Source organism: Perognathus longimembris, chromosome 2, assembly GCF_023159225.1.
Source record: "Perognathus longimembris pacificus isolate PPM17 chromosome 2, ASM2315922v1, whole genome shotgun sequence".
NCBI lineage: Eukaryota > Metazoa > Chordata > Mammalia > Rodentia > Heteromyidae > Perognathus > Perognathus longimembris.
The window spans coordinates 123350303-123374280 of NC_063162.1; the positions used below are offsets into that span (position 1 = coordinate 123350303).

The following is a 23978-nucleotide window of genomic DNA, read 5'->3' on the forward strand; positions in this document are numbered from 1 at the left end:
GTTGCACTTCGCTGCAGGGTTTATTCTTCAAGGCAGATGTGTGCTTGACAATCTTGATAGCTGGCCTCTTGATGATAATTGTAAAAATGATTTGGGCCTATGGATCAATGTCATTAAAAACATTTTTCTAATAATAATAAGATTTAAAATGTAAACATTCTGTCTCCTGCAACAAAATAAGTATAATTTTGAGAAATGGTTCTCAATGTAATTATAGTCAGATAAAAATGCATGTGCTTCACTTATTGTCTATATTTAAAATACTTTAAAATACAAACTTATTTACTTCAGAAGTAACTTAGGACATATGTGTTTGGTTCTCTTGGTTTGGGACTTTTGCAAAAATATTCTTTTTATCTTTTTCTGCAAGCTAACACAACACATCCCAGAAAACTTTGATTTCCTTTGTGTCATGAAAGCAAATTGAAGAGAAAACTCCAAAGAAACAAAAAGCCAATATGACTGTCATATGTCCTTGTCTGATTTCTCAAGCTTATTCCAGTGTAGAAATTGCTTGGGAAAAAAATCCAAAGTCACTGTGATAGTGTACACATGACATGGACCAATGAAATATTTTCTTGATCTATGCATTTGGAAGTTATCCAATAAATTTTAGGAAATAAATGAAATTATATTAAATATTTTTAAAAAGCATTCATATATTTAAGACTGCTGACAATTTCATATCAAACTAACCATATTTATAAACTGTTTTTGAACCCCAAGAATTATTCTAGTATATTCTGTAAAGAAAGGTAATCTTTCAGTACATTTTTATCTGTGGTAAAAGCATTTCCTTCAATTACACCTTCCCCAAGTGGAAAGTTGCCTTGTACAAAATCAGCTACAATACCATCATCTATTTTAAGAGCTAGTGTCTGCATGATACTTTATTCTCTATATCTTGGTGTTCAGCAAAATATAGGTACATATTTCTGTCACTTTTTAACTATTTCTGTGTGTCCAAAGGGTAAACAGATGGAGGTGGCCCAGCTGCTAGTGCTGCTTCAGAGCCAATGTATTTGAGCTTTGGCTTTTAAATTTTGCACAGAGGATGAGCCACATACCTGTTACATTATAATCATAGTGGTAGCAGTTTTTGTTCAGATTGCAGGGTTCCTTCTCAATAGCATTGGGGCAGGCTCTTCCCTCATCAGCAGGTTGTCTGATGGGATCAGCTGACCTTTGCCGGAAATTGCTTTGATTGCAAGGCTGACAAAGAACAACAACACACTCCTCAGAAAAGAGAAGTCCCAGCACAAATCAGCCAGGGCATTATGGGGAGAACCCGTACAGGAGGTAGAACAGCTGGGCTACTGGCTAACTTGAAGAGGTCAGGAAACCTCATTACACTTCAGTTTTGCCAAATATAGGGTGACAAAATTAGCTGAGATTCTGATGACCCATCAAGCTACAAGATGCATAACATTTTATGTTTCATATGTGAACACACACAAGCACAATCTCTCACAATCACAAATATATTGCTTATATTTACTATTGTTGAATATATACTTATGTGTATGTACATATGTTTACATACATACATAATAATGCCTGACTTCACAAAAATTTAAGATTGTATTTAAATAATTCTGGATGCATTAATGATTTCTTTTTCTAATGCATGCAAATGTGACCTAATACCTAAAACAACTGGTTTGCCATTATCCCATGAGTACAGAAAACAAGTGTTTTTCAAGAACCAATATTAAGCAGATTTTTAGATCTATAATGACTGCTCCCTCCTCCTCCCCCCAACACTTTATCACACCATTGGTGTAATACCCACAGTTCTTTGACATTATGGATTGTAGAAAGCCCTTGTTCCTTTCTTCAGTGCATTGGGACCTATGCTTATATCCCACTGAGTTCTCTGCACTGGCACATTTCCTAGTAACACTAATCCCAATGAATCCCAGTGTATGAGTTGAGAGTGGATCTCAATAAATTCTTCCCCCTCTGTCCTCAAACCAGTATCTACCTGGAAGTAGGAGAAGGTAGTAGTACTCCCTTCTCTCTAGTAGCTGGAATTACAGGCATGAGCCATTGTGTTTGCCTTGAATTATTCCTGTCATTTGACACAGAAACCAAGTGGAAATAATTTCAGTTCAGTGGTTTTTGCTTTCGAATTTCTGCTAATGAATTTAAGAAGCAGCCTAAATTTCTGCTAATGAATTTAAGAAGCAGCCTAGGTTCGTCACTCTTATTTACAAAAACATGTCATCTTTGCATCAGAATCTGTGGCAATAAGAACCTCAAATATTTGACCTTAGTCAGACACCGTAGAACATTTTCCAACTATTTGGTGTAATTTCAAAGCAAACACTGTGGGATTAGGTTAGAAATGCACTTCTTGTTCTTGTGAAAGAGTTTAATCTTCAGACTTTAACCTAGATTCAAGTTATTACAGCCCTGTTTTGCTTCTGCCTATCGTTTAGTTGCCAATCAGCATCTTTAAGAATTATTAACACAGACAAAAGGCAATTTCTCCTTGGAAAACATGTTCTATAAACTTTTCTTTGAAACTCTGACTATATTTCAAACAATTTCATATTAGATGCCTTTTTCCTACGCACTTGATATGATTGTGTTCTGAAATATATAGCTTTACAAAGGTGCCCAAGGACAAGCCAGATTTCCTATTGAGGTACACATTGCTGTTTTAAATGAACCTCTTCCCGGAGTTTATGTCAGAACTCACAGTGCTATTAAAATCTAGAAGCTTTGTGTGATTTGCAACTCTCAGCTGGCTTTCCACCTCTCAAAAGACAGTAAGTAGAAAGAGATGCATTGATGCACAGCTTCCATTCTCAGCTTATTGCCCAGGAGCTTTTGCTCTTCAGTGTTAATACTCCTTGCTCCAGTACTCTACTATGCACAAGATTAGTCCTGCCACTTAAATTAAATGGATTGAACAAAACACTTGGCCAGAGCGTCCTTCTTTTTCCTTGTTCTGGCAAGACAATCACAGTGACTACTGCAGTTTTGTGTTTTGGAAGGCAAGCTGGAGTCATCATGTGCTGAGTTAGGAGTGTGGGTTGTGAAGAAGCTGAAGCTTGCAACAAGTCAAGCTGTTGTAAGTGTGAAAGGAGGCATTCCTGACTTCACATGGCAGAGTCAGAGAACGAGCAGGCCAAGGAAACATGCTTTGCTTTGGTCAACATAACACATAAATACATTTTTACATCGAGGCTATTACAAATGGTTAACAACTCACCAAAACACATCGGGTCCAGGGACCCCATTCAGATATCACACAGTCCTCAGGGCATGGTAATTTGCACTCTTGGGAGCCCAGGGGCATCTCTTCAGGGTCACAGAAATAATCTTCTACATGTTCAGAAGGGCCATCTGGTGTATTCTGCATGCATCTAGAAGAAAACGAGTGAAGGATCCAGTACAATTAGAATGATAGCCTTAGCTTCCTCCTCCTCCTCCTCCTCCTCCTCCTCCTCCTCCTCCTCCTCCTCCTCCTCCTCCTCCTCCTCCTCATCCTCATCCTCTTCCTCCTCCTTTCTACTCCTCCTCTTTTCCTTCTTCTGTCAATCATGGAGCTTGAACTCGGGGCCTAGACGCAGTCCCTACTCTGTGGGTCAAGGCTAGTGCTCTACCACTTTGAGTTACAACCTTGCTTCTGTTCTATTGGTGATTAATTAGAGGTGATAGTCTCATGGACTTTCCTGCTGGGGCTTGTTTTCAATCCCAATCCTTAGATCTCAGCCAGGATTACAGTGTGAGCCACCAGCATCTGGTGCTATTTCTTCTTAGTACATTATGATATCTAATAAATACCATTCTCCTGTAGTGAAATCCTGAAAGGACTCTGCTTTCTCAAGTATTTGGTACTTTTCTATGACTGAAAGATGCATATGTGCAGTGCATGGTCATGATATTTTAATGCAATATCCACTGTATGTATTTGTGTATCCTGCAGTTTGGATAAGCTCTCTTTGAAGAGGCAAGTTGTTTACACCCTGTGTGGGAGGCAGACACTAATGAGGAATGGTTCAAAGAGATTCCAGTGTTGGCAATTTTGGCCTATAATCTGTTTTTTTTTTTTTTTTTTCTTTACAAAATAGTGGAGTTGATTCATCCAGGATGAAAGTCTAGCACACTGCAAAATCTACATGAAAGGTTTCATGAAATGTTTTCAAAGATAATTAGATGCATTTTTCTTTTTCTTTTTGTTTCTCTCACTTTAAAAGAAATTTTAGCTTCCTCTCGGCTGCTAACTTGAAAAGAAAGCCGAACGTGAAAAGGCAATGATAACTGCACAGCTTCTCTAAATGTGGTTATTGGATCTTCCTATGTCTTGATTTTTTTTAATTGTTAGTTTTCTTTTTTAACAGAACAAATTCAAACTTTGCTTCTACTTTATTCACTATAAGCAGTCCTGGGTGCCTCTGAATATGTCAGTTAAGACACAAATTAATGCGGCCTCACTTTTAGCATAGTTAATAAGTTCTCAGTGCATTTAGTGACATAAGAAAAGACTTTATTCTTCATACATAATGTGAAAAAGGGCAGCTAAGCAAATGTGCTTGGAAAGAGAGTTGCACCAAAGTGGAGCTGGAAAGACATTCTTCTTCTTACTGAAATTACATAACAATTTTTCCTAGAACCCCAGCTCTTGCTCGAGATTTCCATTTGGTGTGGAGGGAGATTGCACTTCTACACATCTGCTTTGAATAATCACATTTCTGTATAGGGGTGCAAATTTAAGAGAAATGTCATGTTTCCTGTGAGATGCATTCAAAGAATGGAAAATTGTTCTTGTCCATGTTTTAATTTGGTTTGTTTTCTGAAAAAAAAAAATACCCATGTTAACACCAACCTCTGCATTTTGGGGATATTTTAAATAACTTCATAAACACACACAAATGAACATGTAAAGGCAGATAATTTTAGTTTCCCAGGAAAATATTATGCTTTTTGAAACTTATCTTTAAATAGTTGTACAAAGGATTGTGTATTGTGGTTTTATTGGCAGTGTTTAAATGTTATATGACAGTTGTTTGCAGAGACTCAGAGAGGCAAGGCATTTCCACACTCAAAGTTGGATTTGATGCTAAGATCTCATCTCATCCAAGGCAAATACTGGTACAACTGCACAGGATTAACTTGTAAAATTGCCTATTGATCCAAGTTAAGAACAGCTGCACTGTACTCTATTAAGTTGTCATGTAAATATAACTTCATTTTTCAAAGGCGTTTTTTCTGGTGTTAATTTGGAATTATAAAAGTAATATATTAACTGAAAAAATCAAAATAAATAATAAAACCATGCAAGTCTACCATTGAGAGACAATCATTTTTGACAGACTCTAGTTTTAAAACTGTTTTTAAACACAAATCTTCATAAAATAGAAGCAAACTTTACCTATAAAGTTTATTTATTTATTTTATTTGGCAATATGAAATTTATCACCCTTGAATGCACAATTAATGTTTGGATTACATTTTGAGCCCAAAGGTAGGCTTTCTAAATGCATTTGTTTTCTTCAAATTCTTAGCCTTGATTTTTTTTCAAGGACCAAGAATAACTATAAAATGTGTTTATTATTGTCATCATGGACTAGCAATTTCTTTGAAAATGCCATTGGAAAAAAAATATCGCTTGGGATAGGAATATGGCCTAGTGGTAGAGTACTTGCCTCATATACATGAAGCCCTGGATTCGATTCCTCAGCACCACATATGTAGAAAAGGTCAGAAGTGGCGCTCTGGCTCAAGTGGTAGAGTGCTAGCTTTGAGCAAAAAGAAGTGAGGGACAGTGCTCAGGCCCTGAGTTCAAGCCCCAGAACTGGCAAAAAAAAAAAAAAAAAGAAAGAAAAGAAAAGAAAAGAAAGAAAGACTGCTTCCCTTGCCTAGCATATTGAAGGTCCTGGGTTCAAGTCCACCACCAAGAGAGAAAAGAGGAAGAAATACCCTCTCTCACTAGGGCAAACCAAATCTACCATCCATTTTTGGATATGCTGTATCATTAGATAAACTTAAACCTGTTCCTTTATAAACTCATCTATCGTGAATGTCACCTCACATTTGCATTTTAGCAGGACATTTCTGACCTTAATTAGCAGAGGATAAAGTTAGAGAGGTTTAGCAGTCAATCAGCAACAAACAGGAACATTATTACAGGATCAGAGATCACAGTCAATACTGACCTTCTCTTTTCTCTACTGGCACCAAACATATTTACTCAAAAAGTGATCTGAAATGTTACTTTGTTTTGAGTTGTGTTTTTGCATACTGTGATTACCTAATTACAAAGTGGAAAGCAGCAACATTTATACAAATAAAGGGAAAGTTGAAAAAAAGTTATTCTGTATGTTTTTTTTAACTGATAAAACACAACCAGTGGAATTATAGTCAATAAAACTTTTCAAGTTTTGAGAACAAGAATGTTAGAAAGCATAATCTTTGTCTTTTCCATGTCTTTTTTTAAGTTATTGCCTTTTGTTTTTTTCCACTCCATACCGTTATTAAATTCTTTAGAGAAACAATAAATAGAGAGTTCAGGCAGGCTTATTGTTTTGTTTGTTTGTTTTAGGTACATGACTGGTAATCAAACTTGGTACCTGACACTTCACTGATTGGCTAGCATTCTACCAACACTAGCGTTTCAAAGAAGTAATTAGAAACAAAATTACCTATAGATTTATATACAAAAGTTTTATGATACCAATGTACTTTGCTCTACTTTCCCATTGAAAATCTTCAAAATATACCAACCTTAAATTCCTGGAAAGTGAGTTTAGGACTGCAGACAAACATGTTTTAGAGCAAACGGATACAGTTCAACAGTGACAGGAGATGGATTTGAATGGCAATTTGTCTCCTCATTAGAAGGGTGTTTTTAGCTAAGTTACTCATGAAAAGGAAATGATAAGGGGCTGGGAATATTGCCTAGTGCCAAGAGTGCTTGCCTCCTAAACATGAAGCCCTGTGTTAGAGTCCTCAGTACCACATATATAGAAGTGGCACTGTGGCTAAAGTGGCAGAGTGCAAGCTTTGAGCAAAAAGAAGCTGGAGACAGTGCTCAGGCCCTGAGTCCAAGCCCCAGGACTAGCAAAACAACAACAACAACAGGAAATGAGAAGGTCTTACACATTTCTCTCACAGTGGGTTCTAGAATCCTTCAGGGTCATATGACTAATGTATGGCAAATGTAGCGAATGCCAAGTTTATGTGAAGCATTAGGGAATTTCTGTGTGTTTAAGAAAAACATGGAATTCCATGAAGGTAGCAGGGCTATAAATGGGACTTTCGGATATGGTGGAAGGTTATGGGATTTCCCAGAAAGTGCTCAACTCTCTCTGATGACTGGAATATTCCATATCCATGGTGACCACCAACAGAGACAGCCTCATATGGTTATGGAGCACTTGAAAGAACAGTTCGAATAAATGAGGACAGGAATTTTAAACTTTAATTTTGATTAGCTTAAAATAACCACCTTGGGCAAGCAGCTACCTTCTTGGATAACTATAGAAGAAAAAAAAGTAGAAGAAATATCCCGTTGGGGGCTTCAGGGAAAGCTTTTCGAGTGAATTGTGAATATTTAAAAATTAGTCAGTTTGGCATCAAAAGCAAGATTTTAAGGAATTATTATATTGTGGTTTGAACTTTCATAGTCTTGTGCTTTGCAAGGCAGGTATTTTTATCACTTTATTCATTCCTCTCTAGTCCTTTTGCTTCAGTTAATGTTTTTTTTCAAAGAAGGTCATACAACAACTTGGGTTTTGCTTGGGCCAATTTGGATAGTGATACTCCTGTTCATGCTTCCTATGTAGCTTGACCTGGGAAGTCCTATGACAGGCATGTATCATCATGCCCACATTTTATTGGTTGAGATGGGGATCTCATGATTTTAGTTTTTTTTGTTTTTTTGTCTAGGATAGCAAGACTTGAAAAAAAGACTATTTTAAGCATGCTTGGGAATATATTTGACCATTACGAAAACAGTGGAATTGAAATCTCTTGGACAACTACTACTACTACTACTACTAATGCCTTTAAAAATAAAAATAACTAGAAAAGAGAACATGATTAATTCATCTTTCTTTTAATACGTTTTTCCTTCTTTTCAGGAGTATAAAGTGAGACTTTTAAAGTTAGCAAACCAGAATGTGATTAAGGGCTGCTTGCAACCAATTCTTTGAGATTCTGCTTTGAACCTAGATTCCATAAGAACAAAACTAAAGGTGATTTGATTTGGGCGAGTGGGGAGTGAGTGCTTATGTAGCGGGGGTAGATGGCTGTGTTTCTTGTTTCTGTGGCAGTAGTTTTGGCCGTACCTTACTTTCCGGGTTTGCACGCCTTCTCCGCAGTTTTCCTGCATATTCACAAAGGTCACTTTGCACACACTCCATGGTTCTGAGACCCATATGTACTGGTTGCAGTCACTGTGGCATGGGACGACCTCATACACCTGCAACACACACGGTTCTGTGATCCCAGAGAATTCCAGGGAGGCAAATAGGGCCTACCCCACCACACCATCATCTCATTGCCCGCCTACTTCCGTTCCTCTCCCTGAAGTGGACACGGGGTAACTGTTAACTAGACAGGGATAGAAAATGGCAGACTTAATGTTTGGCAGACACTATGTGGCCCATCATAGTGTTTTTTTCTTCTATAATGCTTTGGACTCTTGTTCAAAATGATACTTCTTCTTCCTACAATGCCCTGGTTCCCTACTCAAAAATTCCAAACAAATATAACTTCTGTGCTGCAGCTCAGTGGCAGAGACCAAGGAGGGACTCAAGTCTGTGACCCCTCACTGACCAATGGTGTCTGGGGTAGGGAAGGGACAGAATGAATAAAGAATAAAGGCCATTTCTCTGGGGGGATTTCATTGGATTCCGTCTTTAGGGCTTCTCTCTACAGGGAGTCTGTATTCTAGTTTTACTTTGAATAAACTTGATGCCTTACTGTACTTCTCCCCTCCTCTTCCTCTTAATTCTTTACCTGGCTTTAAAAGGGACCCCCACCCTTAAGAGTATCCCTTATTGTTAATTATTGAAATATAGTGATTGAGGGATGGTAGAGCACCTGCCTCTTCCAATAACAAATGACAGTAGTAACAAACAAACAATACAAAGGAACAGAAATAACCGCTGGAGGGTTCTAATGGCAAATTGGAGCAGATTGTATCACATTATGTTGTTCTGCTATCATCTTCTCAGTATAGATCTGACTCACTGGACCAGATCAGATACATGCTTTCCTGTATGGGCTCTTACTGTACTGTGATACAGTTTTCGGGATCATTTGCCATATTCTTATAATACATTTCTTTATTATAAAGGTGATAAACAGGAGGGTTACAGTGACATAATTAAGCTAATGAGTACATTTCTTTTTAAACACTGTTACCTCTTCCCTCATTTTCTCCCACTTATCCCTCCCTACTCCCCTCCCTCCTAGTTATATAGTTCATTTCCAACATAGTATCAAGTAAGTATCATTGTTACATTGGATCACCCTTTGTCTGGCTGTTTCTGTGATTCCCTCTCCATCCCACAGATCAGATAAACTTATTTCCACATCTTTTGTTCACAGTTTTGTATGCCTTTAAATACTTAGTCAGAAGTGCTCATACATTAGGCACTGAATGGAGACTGGATAAATAAATGAATATTGCAAAATGAATATTATAATTTGGAGCTGTTCTTTAAATAAATATAATTTGGGTCTATTTGCCATATAATAATGAGAATTTACATTGTTTTGTTTTTCCTATAGAAAAAAATACAAACAATACAAAATGTTCCCATTCTAGTGATATCATGTAGTGTTCTTGGCTTTCTTTTTTCTTTCCACCCACTAAAGAATTACAAGACTGAAGAAATGTGAGCAGAAACAAAGGTTATTTGAAAGTAAGACCCCAGGGGAAACTAAGGTAAAGCCTCTTAATTAGTGGCAGGTTGGTTTAAGTTGTGAAACTAGAGTGTTGAGACTGGAAGAGCTGCCTCATGGCATATGAAGTCCTAGGCAAGGTGAAGGAGGAGAGGAGGAGATGGAGGGGCGGGAGGAAGAGGGTACAGATTTTTCAAAATAAGAGATGACATCTGTGGCCCAGTAATCTGCAGCTCAATGTAGGCTCCCAAATGTACATTGGGCTATGGATTACTCTTTATTTTCTTTCCTTGTAGTAATATTTTTAATTATTCTTTTCTAGTCCAGATGCTCTGGTATCTGGTTGGTTCCCTATCCTCAGCCACTCAAGGGGCCCCTGCTACGGTCATCAGGGGCTTTGCTATTACTAAAGCTGTTACCTTGATTTCCCAATATCTCTACCAGATAAGGTCACTTCTTCTCCCTATCTATCTAATCTTTCTCTGCTTGCCACTCCCTCACTAAAACTAGTCCTCCATCATTGAAGGTAAGGTGTAAGATTGGTCTCACAGGACACACAGCCTGAAAGGGCCACATGGAACAATACAAATTGAATGGTCCTGTTCACGAAGGCTTTCAGTTCCATGCAGGTGGTGTTATGATCAGTTTTAGGAATTTCAAAATAATGAAGCAATTATGCTATTTTCTCAATGATTAAAAATAAGTAACTACATAGTCTGCTGTATCCAGGTGACACAGCTATTAAAGAAAAATGTCTTCTAAAATATGTTCATAATTGATGACAAGTCCAAGTGTTTTTCTCATCATGCATACCCATCCTATAGCATGTTATATAACTAATTCAAGGAAGCAGTGATTTAATTAGCCCTCTGGAACTATGCATTTGGGTAATTTTAGTGGATTACAAATCTAAAACAAGTGAATAGGGAGGACCTATCCTAAATCAGAATAAAAATATGCACTGTTGGAATAAGATGCTATAGCTCCTGTCTCAGGAGGCACATGCACATTTGGATACTAGAACTATCACACATTTGGATACTAGAACTATCACTTGGTTAAGTACCACCCTACAAGTCCTGGACAAGGGGAATACTGAAAGAAGGAATACTGGACTCAATACTTGAATGGATTTCATTTTAATCTATGTTGGAGTGGATACAAATCAGTTTATCAATCCACTCACCCATTTTCTGTCCACGTGCACTGTCCTCTCTGTCTCTCTTTCTCTCTGTCTGTTTGTCTGTCTCTCTCTCTCACTCTCTCTCTCTATCATAAGCACACTACCAGAAAGAGAGCACTAGGAAGGGGTAACATCTCCTTGTCAAAGTGGCATCCCATTTCCTAAGGTCCTGCTGTGGTAGTAAGGAAACAGGAATAATTATGCTAGAAATAAAATGAGAATTGCTACAAGGAAGAAAAAAACCTTTTTTAATGGAAAATATAAAATCTTCTTCCAGCAACAAGAAAATAAATATATTGTTAGATATTTGGTTTTGTTTTTCTTTTACAGTATTCTATGAAGGGCTGAGAAGTATCACTGAATGAAGTAAATCCTATCAACTCCCTGAGAGTTCTCTATTCTACCTAAATTTATAGCGATCTTCCCCCAAGGAGACATATCCCTCTATGGAAGACTTATATGGTCAAAAGATAACAGTGACTACTTTGTAGGAACAACATCTACCCATTACCATGTGAAACATTAAATAAATGGTGAGGGTCTTTGTCATGATGTGGAAGGCATCAGGGATATTTTCATATATACATAACCTACAGATAACATTTAAATAACATTTTCCATTTTCCATAGATGAATTCACCAGTCTGATCTACCAATTCCACATTGGACATAGAGGAGCGTGCTAGTCTTAATTACATAGTATTCCCTTCAGTATTTTATATGTTCTCATTTTTTTTTGCCTTAAGGAAGTGAGAATAAAAATCTTTTCTTGCAATATTAGAAATAAGTAAATATCATTTAAGCCCGCCCCCCCAACCTTAAGGAAAATCCAAAGAATTCTTACCTGTGCCTGCCATGGTGATTAGCGGGGATGCAGGAAAGGGAGGGAAACAAAGGCATGTGGCGCATCAGTATGAAGATTCGTGTTCTAAGTTTCAACAACTGTCTGTTTATAAAAGCGTAGTTTTCACAAAAGATTAAAACTTCAAGACAAAAAAAGGCTAACACCTATTATGACTGCACAGGATTAGATGATCAGGGTAAAGAAAACTGAAGGCATCTAAAAATACCTTAATATATGCTTGGAAATCGCTATAATCCAAAGTACATGGAATAGTTATACATTGATCTAACTTCCTATTGATCGACCTACCCATTGATTCATTTTAATCAATTAATCTATCTGTCTGATGTGAAAGGATTTGAGGATTTGCTTCAAATGGAAAATTGATACCTCAGGGACCATTGTCAAAGGTCAATAGAGTACCTTACATTTTATTGAAGACTGTATAATTGTAGTAAACATCTATATCACTTACAATTGAACAACTTTATGATTATTTCTTGCTTTTGTTTGGAAATTTTACTTTGTTAAACTTTTGATATTTCTCCAGAAGCTAAGAACAAGTACATGCATCTCTAGAAAATTCTGTACTGGGTTGTAGTAGGTGGAAAGTGAAACAGTGTTTAGTTAAAGAGTTTTCAGAGAAAACACAACTGTGCATAAGGTCTTAAACCTTTGAGAATGCACTGATAAAAATGTGGAGGTGAGCCTAGCTTATTCTAATATCCTGAGGAGTTATGCATGTGCACACATCTGCTCCCTAAAGTAAAATGGCTGTTGGTACATGTAGAGTTTCTCTTTTTTAGGACAGAAAATCATGATTTATTCCATTTTAAATTTATCTTTGCAAACTTAAAGTTCCAAAACTTATAGAGACACTCCTTTTGTGAGTTAAACAATTCGGCTCAGATATTCTGTTTTGCATATATTAGAGTGGTGGAATTGAGTTTCAACTTTGGAAATTTAGAAATGCAAAATGAACGGTGTGAGCTTTGTTGCCAGTAGGTGGCAACATTGGGGTATACAGCATTAGTCACAGTTGACTAACATAAACTCAGCAACTTGGGGTGAAAAGTCACCATTCCTTGAAAAGACTTTTTATTGACGTTAATTACAAATGGTCTCCACCCTTCCTTTATTCAGAATTGTTTTTTGCTTTTTCTGAGAAGGTGCTTCTGTTGTTATAAACACATTTTGCTTAATTCAGGAAGCATAGTACATAAACTAGTGAAGAGTGAATTTGGGGATTAAAATTTCCATCTATGGACAGGCTCCGATGGCTCATGCCTATAATCCTGCCTCAGAAGGCTGAGATCTGAGGACCACTGTTTGAAGCTAGCCCAGGCAGGAAAGTCATTGGGACCCTTATTTCCAGAGAAATCCAGGCATGGAGCTGTGGCTCAAGTGGTAGAGTGCTAGCTTTGAGCAAAAAACTCAGGGACAGCATGGAGGGCCAGAGTTCAACACCCAGGACCTGCACACATACATCCCAAAAAAATCACTCCATCTATTTATGTAAGAAGCATCTCTACCCATGTAAACTCTGAATTTAATGGTGACTTAAATTCAAAAATTCAACTTACCAACTGCATATATATTATATGAACTTAATTCTCCATTCAGCCACATGCATGTCAAACATGGTAATTTATAGGTTTTTTTTTTATTCAGTAGGAGAGAAATAGCTATTGGTATGCATCCAAACTCAAATAACTTTCCAAACAGAACTGATAAAGGCTAGCATGGAGCTGTTCACATTCAAAACTCAGTGGTTTTGATGTCTCTTTGTATTTCCATTGCTTCAATGCATTTCACATCAAGCAAACTTAAATGAATACATAGTGTCCTTTGCCATATTTAACAACCACACCCATATATTTTCTTTTGCTTTAATTTCAGTAGTCAGCAATTGTAATGTCTTTTCTGAGAGTCTGAGGAAACTATAAGAAGTATATACTCAGGAGAAGGTAAAAGTGGTATCATTGATCAAACTTCATTGAATGGGCTTGGCACTGTTGGCTCATGCCTATAATCCGGGATAATCAAGATGCTGAGATTTGTCACAATTTGAAGCCAGCCTAGGCAGGAGATTCTTATCTCAAGCACCTCAAAAACCAGAAGTGGAGCTATGGAAAATTAGAATTGTACATAAAAGCTCAGGGATAGGTCTCCGGCCATGAGTTCAAGTCCAAGGACTGTCACATACACAAAAAATATGCGTGGTATATATAAAGTAAACATTGAGAGTCTGTTGTACAACTATTTAAAATAATTAAAAAAATTAAAAACAAAGATACTCTCTTATTAATCCATATACAATTTGGTAACTGATTAAATATTTTGACATGATCTCAAAGGTGGTGTCATTTTTTTCTGCACTGAATGGAATTCATATTGATAATACTTGCAAGATATTTAATATACAGATAATTCAGAGATGCTATCTCTCTTATTGTAATAGGGTACGTACACATTACTCAGCCTGAAGATAAAATGAATCTGATTTCTTGTTTGCTCCTGTATCATTTTGGGGAAATAAAAGCTCATCGTGAACCTCCACAATGTGCTGCCACTCTCGCGAGGGGAAGTACCTGGTTTACATGATCCAGTTTGGGGCAGGGCCTTCCTCCATTGTATGGCTTTTCTCGCAGCCACTTGGAGCGAACCTTCACGCCACTTCCGCAGGACTTGCTGCAGCGGGACCAGTTGGACCACTCACTGAGCTTGCAGTCTGAGGGGCAAGGAATGATGCAGGCCTCTTCGATATACCCTAGGGAGGACAAAGGGACAAGAAGCATCTCCTCCTCGTGTCACTCTCCCACTCCCACCCGCCATCCCAGCTCATTTAGAAGGTCCGCGTTTGACGTTCCGACCACAGGCGATTGCAGGAATGTCTCCGTTGTCCCGGGCTCACATTGAATACTGCTGGAAAATGACACATAAAGAGTGACTTGGGCAAAATCACAGCTAAGCACTGCCATATGAGCCGCTTAGGATTCATGCCCACTATATTTCAATGTTTCCGACTTTTTGACAGCTCTTGTTTAATTGACAATCACCTATCTGCTGCTTTATCATTCTCATACTGTGACAGTGGCATGTTGAAAAATCACAACAGCTTTCTATAAAAACCCTGTTAATGTCATAAAGGGGCAAGGTTTTAAGCCCATGTGACATTCTGCCTCAAGAAGAAAAGCCAGTCCCTCTCAATCAATATCCAACGGAAGTCATTTAACTTAGCACCTTATGTCTCCCCATCTTTGAAAATCAAATCTGAAGAAGAAAAATGAAAGATGTCAAATAAATAATGGCTCATATTTCTACAGCACTGACAATTTCATAACAGCACATCTTATATCCATTTGGTTCCTTTGGAACGCTCTCTCTCTCTTTGTCTCTGTCTCTCTCTGTCTCTGTCTCTCCTCTCTGTCTCTCTGTCTCTGTGTGTCTGTGTGTCTGTGTGTCTGTCTGTGTGTCTGTCTGTGTGTCTGTCTGTCTCTCTCTCTCTCTCTATCTCTCTCTTTCTCTCTCTCTCTCTCTCTCTCTCTCTGTGCCAGTCCTGAGATTTGAACTCTGGGTCTGGGCACTATCCCTGAGTCTCTCTGTGCTCAAGGATATCACTCTACCACTTGAGCCACAGTGCCATTTCTGGCTTTTTCTGAATAGTTTTTTGGAGATAAGAGTCTCACAGACTTTTCTGCCTTCAAAGACTTTCCTGCCAGCTGGCTTCAAACTGTGATCCTTAGATCTCAGCCTCCAGAGTAACCAGGATTACAAGCATGAGCCACCAGTGCCTGGCTCCTTTGAAACTCTTAAAATAAAGGTATGGGGTAAGTGTAGACATTCAGTGACCAGAAAAATAAACAAATGCAGAGAACTGACAAGCCCGGGTCACACAGTATTCATGGCCAGTTAAATTAATAGGTTGCAGATTGTGTGTGTGTGTGAGGGGGGCTGTGGTGATATTTTTCTTAAATTGTCCTTCACTACCACTCTGGCATGTCAAAACATCAAATTATCCCTATTGTTCTTAAGACAAACATGGAAAAAATTCCTCTGGTCAAGATTCAAATGTCTAGTTTTTCTTCCCATGAACACTGCCTGTGGAGATTATTATACCTAACAGATTATTATACCTAACACAAGCCAACCATCTATCTTACATTTTACATCAATGGCAAAAACTTGATTTTGAAAATGATGACAATACAAACAATTTTACTAGGAAACTGCTAATAAGATATGTGGTGTGTGATGTGGTGTGTGTGTGTGTGTGTGTGTGTGTGTGTGTGTGTAATAAAATTTAAATACCAGACAAAAAGCTTATATTTTGTTTTTCTTGATGTGTTTTATGACTTGTAATATTATTAACCCATTCCAATTTGTGACCATTTTAATTATTCCCAAAGTAAGTCTTTCTACATCATCATCATCATCATAATCATCTTTGGCAATACTGGAGTTTGACTTCAAGTCCTCACATTTGCCAGGCAGATGTTCTTTTTAGCGTCCACCCCTGAATTTTGCTGCTTAATTTTGAGATAGGTTTTTGAACACAGGCATTTGTCTGGGTATAGTTGCCTATGTCAGGCTTCCTGTGTGGGTAGAATGACAGGTACACATCACCACATCCAGATCTTTGTGAGAAAGAATCTGATGAGCCTTTCTGCTTATTCTCGTCATCAACCACAATCATTTCAAACTAGGTCTACTAAGAATATAGCGATGAGTTCCTGGAACCTGATTGAAATCCTGTACTTAATGCTAGTCAATATCAGCTTTCTACTTTTTCATCCTGTTCCAGCCAACTAGTTGACTTTCTGTCTTTATTAAACTGCTTACCCTGGGCATTTCATATAAATTAAATTAAACCAACCATCCCATAATTTTTTTTCACTTGATGTCTTCAAAGTTCATCTTTGTTGTAGCATCTACCTTTACTTCATCCTTTATATGGCTGAGCCATGTTTCATTACATCAATACACCATATTTGTAGTGCTCATTCATCTGGTTAATAAGATACTTCAGTTGTTTTCATCTATTGTGAATGCAATCAATATCTGTTTGTAATTCTGTGTACAGAGAAACTTGTAATTTTCTAGAATGTATACCTAGGCATGAAATGGCTCAACCATATGTAATAAAACTATTCCTCAAAGTTATTATATTATTTTCCATGTATTTTCAATATCATTTCACACTCAGCAGCAATATGTGTTCCAGTTTCTACCTATCCCTGTGAAACTTGTCATTGTCTATTTTTAAGTGTTATTTCAAGCACAGAAGACTGAAATGTTGATAATGTCTATTGTTTGTAGGTTGGTGTAATATCTAGCAAACCCTGATCTAACACAGGATCATAAAGGTTGATATCTCATTTTTCTTCTAAAATCTTCATCATTTTAATTTTAATTTAGGTTTGTCTCACTTGAGGTTATTTTTCTTTGGAAATGATAAAAAGGTGGTGGTCCAATTTTGTTCTTTTGCATGTAGCTTTTGACATTATATTACTGAAAGAAAGGTATAAAACTTTCATTTGTCTGATTTTTCAATAGCGTGTTCCAGAAAACCTCTTTAAAATAAAATCCAATCTATTAATCTGGTAAAACATCCAAATTAGGAACAGAGATAAAGATAAAATATCAAAGGAGTATATAGCTCAGCATCCCATTTTTATTTCCGAATGTGTAACAACCTTCAATAATTGCCTGTCATGTTTATCTAGCACCATTAAAACCCTTAATGCTGCTAGTGAAATGCTAGATAAGCATTCCCTTGCCTTCTCTGCTCAGATGATTCTTGAGGGCAATTAAAACCAAACAATCATAGGGGAAAGAAAGATTGAGAAACTTTTGAAGCATTTTAAGGCTAAATAAAATTCCTCTGGCATTTCAGAGAAATTTATGGTTTCTAAGAAATTTCTAAGGAATAAATGATAACTAGGATGCTAAAACTTTTAGTGGTTCAGCACTGAATTTGACACTTGGGAAAATCAAACTCCTGATTTCTGACTATATATAATCCTGGGTTGACTTTGACCACGGCTTCAGGTAGCAACAAATACAAAAGCTAGCAAGCTGCCTTTGAGGCCCATGTAATCATTTCATTCTTCAGAATATGAATGTTCAAATATAGCAACTTTAAACAATCTTCACAACCAGTAAATTGTGCTGTTAATGGTGCACTGTTGGTGATTAAAGAATTAATTATAAATTATGTGGGATATATTGGTTTGGTCTAATTTATATCTGTATCAAAAGGAATTTGAAAATGTATTTGACTTCAATAGGTATCAAATGCATACTACCGCATCCAAGAATAAGATAATTTAGCTTAATTTTGTCTATGTTCATCCTTTGGCCTTGACAAAATTGAAAAGGAAAATCCTTTCATAAAACTTTCAAATGGAAACAATAATATTTAGCAATTATGCATTAATGACTGGTTATCTGAAACTTTTGGGAAACCAACTATGAAGTTTTTATCCAAACTCCAGTATTTCAGTGTTTTACCTCAACTCATACATTTTCCGTTCCAAATAAACATTGGACAATTATCATAGTGAAATGCACATGGAAATGTGTATAACTACATTAACTTGTTATTTTAATATTATTTGTTTTCATATACATAAGAAGGCCTATCTTTTAATACCTATTACATAGGTATTATTATACATTTTCTCAGAAAATGCCAATAGTGGCATGCATATCTATATGGTTTATTATTAATATTATTTTAATATCAGGAACCTGATAATCAGCAAGGTACACTAAACTTCATTTATATCACTGAGTTTAATATGAAAACATAAAGGTTTTTGTTGTACAAAGAATTTGGCTGACCCTTGTTCCTACTCTTGGGAGGCCATCTCCAAGCCCGGAAGCCAGGAGACAGGATTATCCTTGTCATTTATTGTGGGCTATCCCATATATGGGAATACTAAGAAGGTCTTTCTGGAGGTGGGCCATTCACAGCAGAAAGACCACCATGAGTAAAGGTTTGGAGCCATTGACTCACCTCCAGGGAGGACAGAAATGGGTCCAACCACACCAGAGATTAATGACTCAGACCTCTGTAATGAAACTGTGATAAAAATTCTGGTTACCAAAGCTCAGAGGAGCTTTCTGTTTGAAATAGCCATCAATGAGTTGGTAAGAGGCTCTGTGACCCATTGGGAAGGAAAACGGAGGCTTTCCTACCCGAGTCTCTGAGCTGGTAGTTCTGATTTTATCTTTTGCTATGATACAATGACAGTGTGAGTGGAATGCTTTGCTGAGCTCTGTGACCTATCAGTGAACCCCGGCCATATGGGAAACCTGAAAATGAATAGCCAGTTTGTTAGTGATAGGATTGTAAGGATGCCTGAACTTAGAGTTGGTGAAAGAAGTCCTTTTCCTGCGATGTTTTACCTAGTAACAGGTAGTAAATGTTCTGAGATGTATTTTGCTAGAAAAAAGGTAATAAGGTTGCTCATATAATAGCTTATAACTATAGTTTTCTTATTTAATCAATACAATGAACCTTAGAAATATTAGCATAGGTTACTAGGTCAACTCATTTGCTGACTCTCCTCAATTTTAACCCACATAGAATTTAAGAAACTGAAGGAGGCTCTGAAAGAGTCACGTTAGCAGTAGAGGTTGATCAACAACACCAACGTATTTAATAGAGTGTTCAGATTATAAAGATAAAGGAATTTAACTTTGAAACTCATTCCAGTTATCTATTTTTAATGTTATCCATGGCAAGGTACTCTTCTTTTAATCAATGGAAATCTGACACAGCTACACAATTATTTCCTAAGTCTGATGTTTAATTACGAATTTGTTTCATCTTGTGTTAAATATAATTTTAACAGAAAAGTGTTCAGTGGCAAGCTCAAATACAGCTGCATTACTTACACAAGTTTCTTTGCCACAGGCCTTTTAAAAAATGTAATATGAACTGGGAATCTTTAGGATGAGCCAGACACTGTATTTCCATAATTATTGACTTTTCCTGCAGCATCTTGCTGGACCAGTAAGCAATAGATCATTCAGATGGGTATAATTGTAATGCTTTAAAATGTGGATCATGTTTTAAACCACACTGAATTATAATATTTGCTTAAACACAGTAGGCTATTTTTCTTAGTGCTTCTAGATGAAACATATTAGCTGAGCAACAAATTAACCAAGTAACCCCAATCATCAAAGCTTCAGAAAGTTTCTTACATTATTTTATACTTTAAATGACGAACTTAAGAATAAGCTATTAACCCAAGGAAAAGGAAACAGTTATGTGGTTAAACTTTCTGAGTTTTTCAACATCATTTATTTAGAAGTTGCCAATTAACTGAAGTTTCCTGTGAGAGCAAAATGGCTCTTCAATGCAATTGTGCAGAGCTGGGATGCACATTGAGGGCAAGTTCAAGGGAAGGCTTTAAAAAAAATTACATTTCATACACACACACACACACACACACGCACACACACACACACACACACACACGTTGGTATGATTTTATATTTCTTCTCTGAGCCCTAAGAAGCAGTTTAGGTCCAATGCACTTATATGAAAGTTTTTCCGCATGTAAGCCTTGTTCACTATGCAACCATATTAATGACATTTTGAACTTACATGTGAGGAATGAAAGTTGAAAATGAACTATACAGCTTGTGGGAGAATGGGAGATCGGGAGGGAAAAACTGGGAGAAAATGAGGGAAGAGATGACACTGTTCAAAATAACGTACTCATTACCTGACTTACATAACTGCAATCCCTCTGTACATCATATTTAAAATAAAAATGAATACAAATTTAAAAAGAAAGTAAGTTAACTAATGTAATACCAAAGTTGGAAACTCTTGAATTTGCAGGGAGTTTACTAATGCTAATATGGATCTATATTTGGGTTCATACAGGCCATTCTGTATGTTTGTTAATCCTGAAATTTGTATGAAAGCAGAGAACAGTGCTATTGAAGAAGTCACAGTTACCCCTCTCTAGTAACTATGTTCCAGGCAAAGGTCTTTCCAATAGCCATTTTGCTAGAAGGTGGCTAGATGAGGCTGTCTGCTGGAATGTGGGGCTATCTGGATGGATAACAGAAAATTCACAAGGTAATTTTTGAAATTATATACCTGTTATGGAGTCGACCTCATCTCCCTCCCCAGACCTTGGTCTTTCTGATTAATACTGTGTGTGTGTGTGTGTGTGTGTGTGTGTGTGTGTGTGTGTGTGTGTAACCAGCTTGTATAAAACCTAGGGTCTCCTTTGCCTGGAGATCTGAATACTTTCTGGTGCTAGCCTAGTTTGAGTTGCTGGCAATGAACTCTTTTATCCTCTCTGAAACGTGGTTTTGATCTTTTGCTAGTTCAAACTGCCATAGATGTCTCTAATGATCTCATTTCTATCATCTCTCTATCTCTACTTTTATGTCTAGATCATCTGTCTATCCATCTACCTAGGACATATCAACAGACAACCAGAAAGATGATCTCTTCATAGTTATCCAAGTTAGTCCTATCCCTTCTCTATAACCTTAGAAAAAAAATGAGTTCAGAGGTTAATCAGAGGGGCAGGAGGAAAATATAATGGCAATATTGCTGGTAAAGGCAAAGTTAAAAATCTCTTTAACTTTTTATTGTTGTATATAATTGTTCTTGGCAGTTAAATTTATTTTAGGCAGTGAAACACTCTGTCCTAAAACTAAATGGAATGCCAAGTGAGTGTTCACATGCCTTGGAAACTGTTTGACAGCCTCACCAGAGGGCACTGTGGAGCCTAGTGTGAAGACTACAGAAGTAGAGAGAGGAGCAGACATGTCAGGACCACAGCACATAGAACAAAAAGATCGTGACAGGTGCTTTATCACCATATCTGACATCAAAGGTAGCTGTGAGAAATGTTCCAGGTTTCTCCTCTATCAAATCTACTGTGCTCTTTCAGTGGCTCAGGGTCGAAGTGTTCAGGATTCCACATCCTATTAAAATTAGGCACCCTGGGATTTGCTTGTTCCTTGTGTCTCAGTGAAATCCCATAGGCTCTCCTTTCTCCTGGATCCTTAAACTTGAAGCCAGTTATCTCAGGAAAAGTCAGTCCCTCACTTCTTGGCTTCCTTTTTATATTTGAAAGAAAGAAAAAGCAATACTAGATAGCCATGCTACCAAGTGAGAAACTGAAATGCTGAGTTAGGCATTAAATAAATGGTACCAACTGCAAATGCTTTATAGAGAAATTAGGACTTCATTTCAGTTAGTATTATTGCCATTTTGGGGCCTGATTTAATTAAATATGTTCTTCCTCCACTGAGTATCCACCATGATAGAGAAAAATCTCTTATTCAATTTTGTTTCTAATTAACCTGTAATATTAAATCTATATAATCTTTGGTAGAATCCATTACAAAAACAATTGCATTTCTGTTATATTATGGTTGGATGGTCATATGTGTAACCCTCAAAATTCAATTTTGTTACACTGGGGCTTATTTTTAGGAAACAGACTGTAAGATTTACACATGACTTAAATCTACAATCTCTTAAACTGAAATCATTTAGTAAGTTTCATGTTGCATTAATTTTTGTTCATCTGAAATTTAATTATCTTTTTTAAGCTTTGATGATGACTCTTTTTTGCATCTATAAGTTCTGATAAGAAAACCAGCCTATGCTTGTGGCATGTGTACCATCCTTGACGGAGAAAACATCACATGTAATCATATTTCCTTGTAGTTCCTAGAGGTGAGTCACTGAAAGATGGTACCCTTTGAAGTGATCTATATCAGAACCATGAGGGGTTGTCAAAGTAAGGACATATACTGCTTTGGCTATTAGCTAGTAAGGTTAAATGTTGCCATACAAGGGCATGCTACATTTATAGTATGAAAACATTTATTTAAATATTAAGTATTTTAATATTTAGATGTGCCTCATTTCTAAAAGGTACAGGGCCTTCTTTTTCTTGTGTATTAAACTACCTTTGGAGTACCATATAGGAATAATACATAGAAATACCTCTGGGTATTAGAAAGGGTTCTGTAAAGTATGCTATTTGAGTGGATATACTCTGATTCTACTCATGCTTGCAGAATCAATTATGCAAGCCACATGTTAGTGGTGCATAGATTCAAGGGACAGTATCACCATCTTATAGCATACTAGGCAATGAGAAACAGCATGGAAAATAAAATGTAAGCCACTGTCTTTCAAAATTAGTGTTAAAGGGAAATTAACCTTTTATTAATAAGGTTTTATACCAACTGTTCTCAGCCTTTCCATTGTGATCACAGTTAGAAGACAAAAAAATAAATAATTTAAAAAGGTGTGATACAGCAGTCCAAATGCCAGCTTGATGCCCACATGGCAGTAGCTAAGTCCTAATATTTTTGAGGCATTGGATGGTCATTGTTAAGTACCTCAAGGATAGTGTGCACAGAAATTAATAAATAAAATTTGTATACTGCTTATAAGTAAGGAAACAACTAAACCCAGAGTGATTTCTTATTTCTATAACTGAGTTTAAAAGACTTTTTCCTTTAATACTTTGACAGATATACATTGTGATATTTTGGCTGATACACTGATTTATGTTTGCATAAATATATACATATATTATGTTTTTAAAGTACTTCTCCCAACTTGCATATGAAAAAGGCCATAGTAAGAATATTTTAAAGTATATTGGGGTGAAAACAAGTAGGAATATTATTGATTTAAGTTTGATTTTTTTGTAATTCCTTCAGCAAAATATAACTATTTCCAAAAGGACAGGTCTGGATAGTTGTTTTTTTAATATACTGTAGTGTTCACAAATTTTTTTCTATTTAGCATTTAATAGGTAACATGAGGGTCATAAACCCTGATGAACAAAAGATGTCAGGACATTAGAATATCTTATATTCATGCTACCATTCCTTGCAAAAGAAGACATAATCTCCTAAACTTCCCATTTTCTGCCTTCTGAAGTGAGTCTTCAGCATTTCTCAGTGAAGATCTAGATATTTTGTGCTTGTTCTAGCTATGACAGGAAATCCAACATAGGCCAATATCAGGTGAGCGCCCCAGTAAGAAGCAAGACTAAATCTCAAAAACAAGCAGCA

At 36.8% G+C, this 23978-nt stretch overlaps 1 protein-coding gene across 2 annotated transcripts in view; it reads right to left on the reverse strand.

Annotated features, from left to right (window-relative positions):
• Thsd7a (thrombospondin type 1 domain containing 7A) overlaps window positions 1–23978 on the reverse strand; it is a 326776-nt gene that overhangs the window by 18530 nt on the left and 284268 nt on the right. For both annotated transcript variants that reach the window (XM_048340086.1, XM_048340087.1), the window contains 5 exons: window positions 14483–14661; window positions 11892–11897; window positions 8301–8434; window positions 3221–3374; window positions 1068–1212 (listed from right to left, as the gene is read on the reverse strand). In XM_048340086.1, coding sequence (XP_048196043.1) covers window positions 1068–1212; window positions 3221–3374; window positions 8301–8434; window positions 11892–11897; window positions 14483–14661 — 618 coding nt within the window. The remainder of the gene's footprint in view (window positions 1–1067; window positions 1213–3220; window positions 3375–8300; window positions 8435–11891; window positions 11898–14482; window positions 14662–23978) is intronic.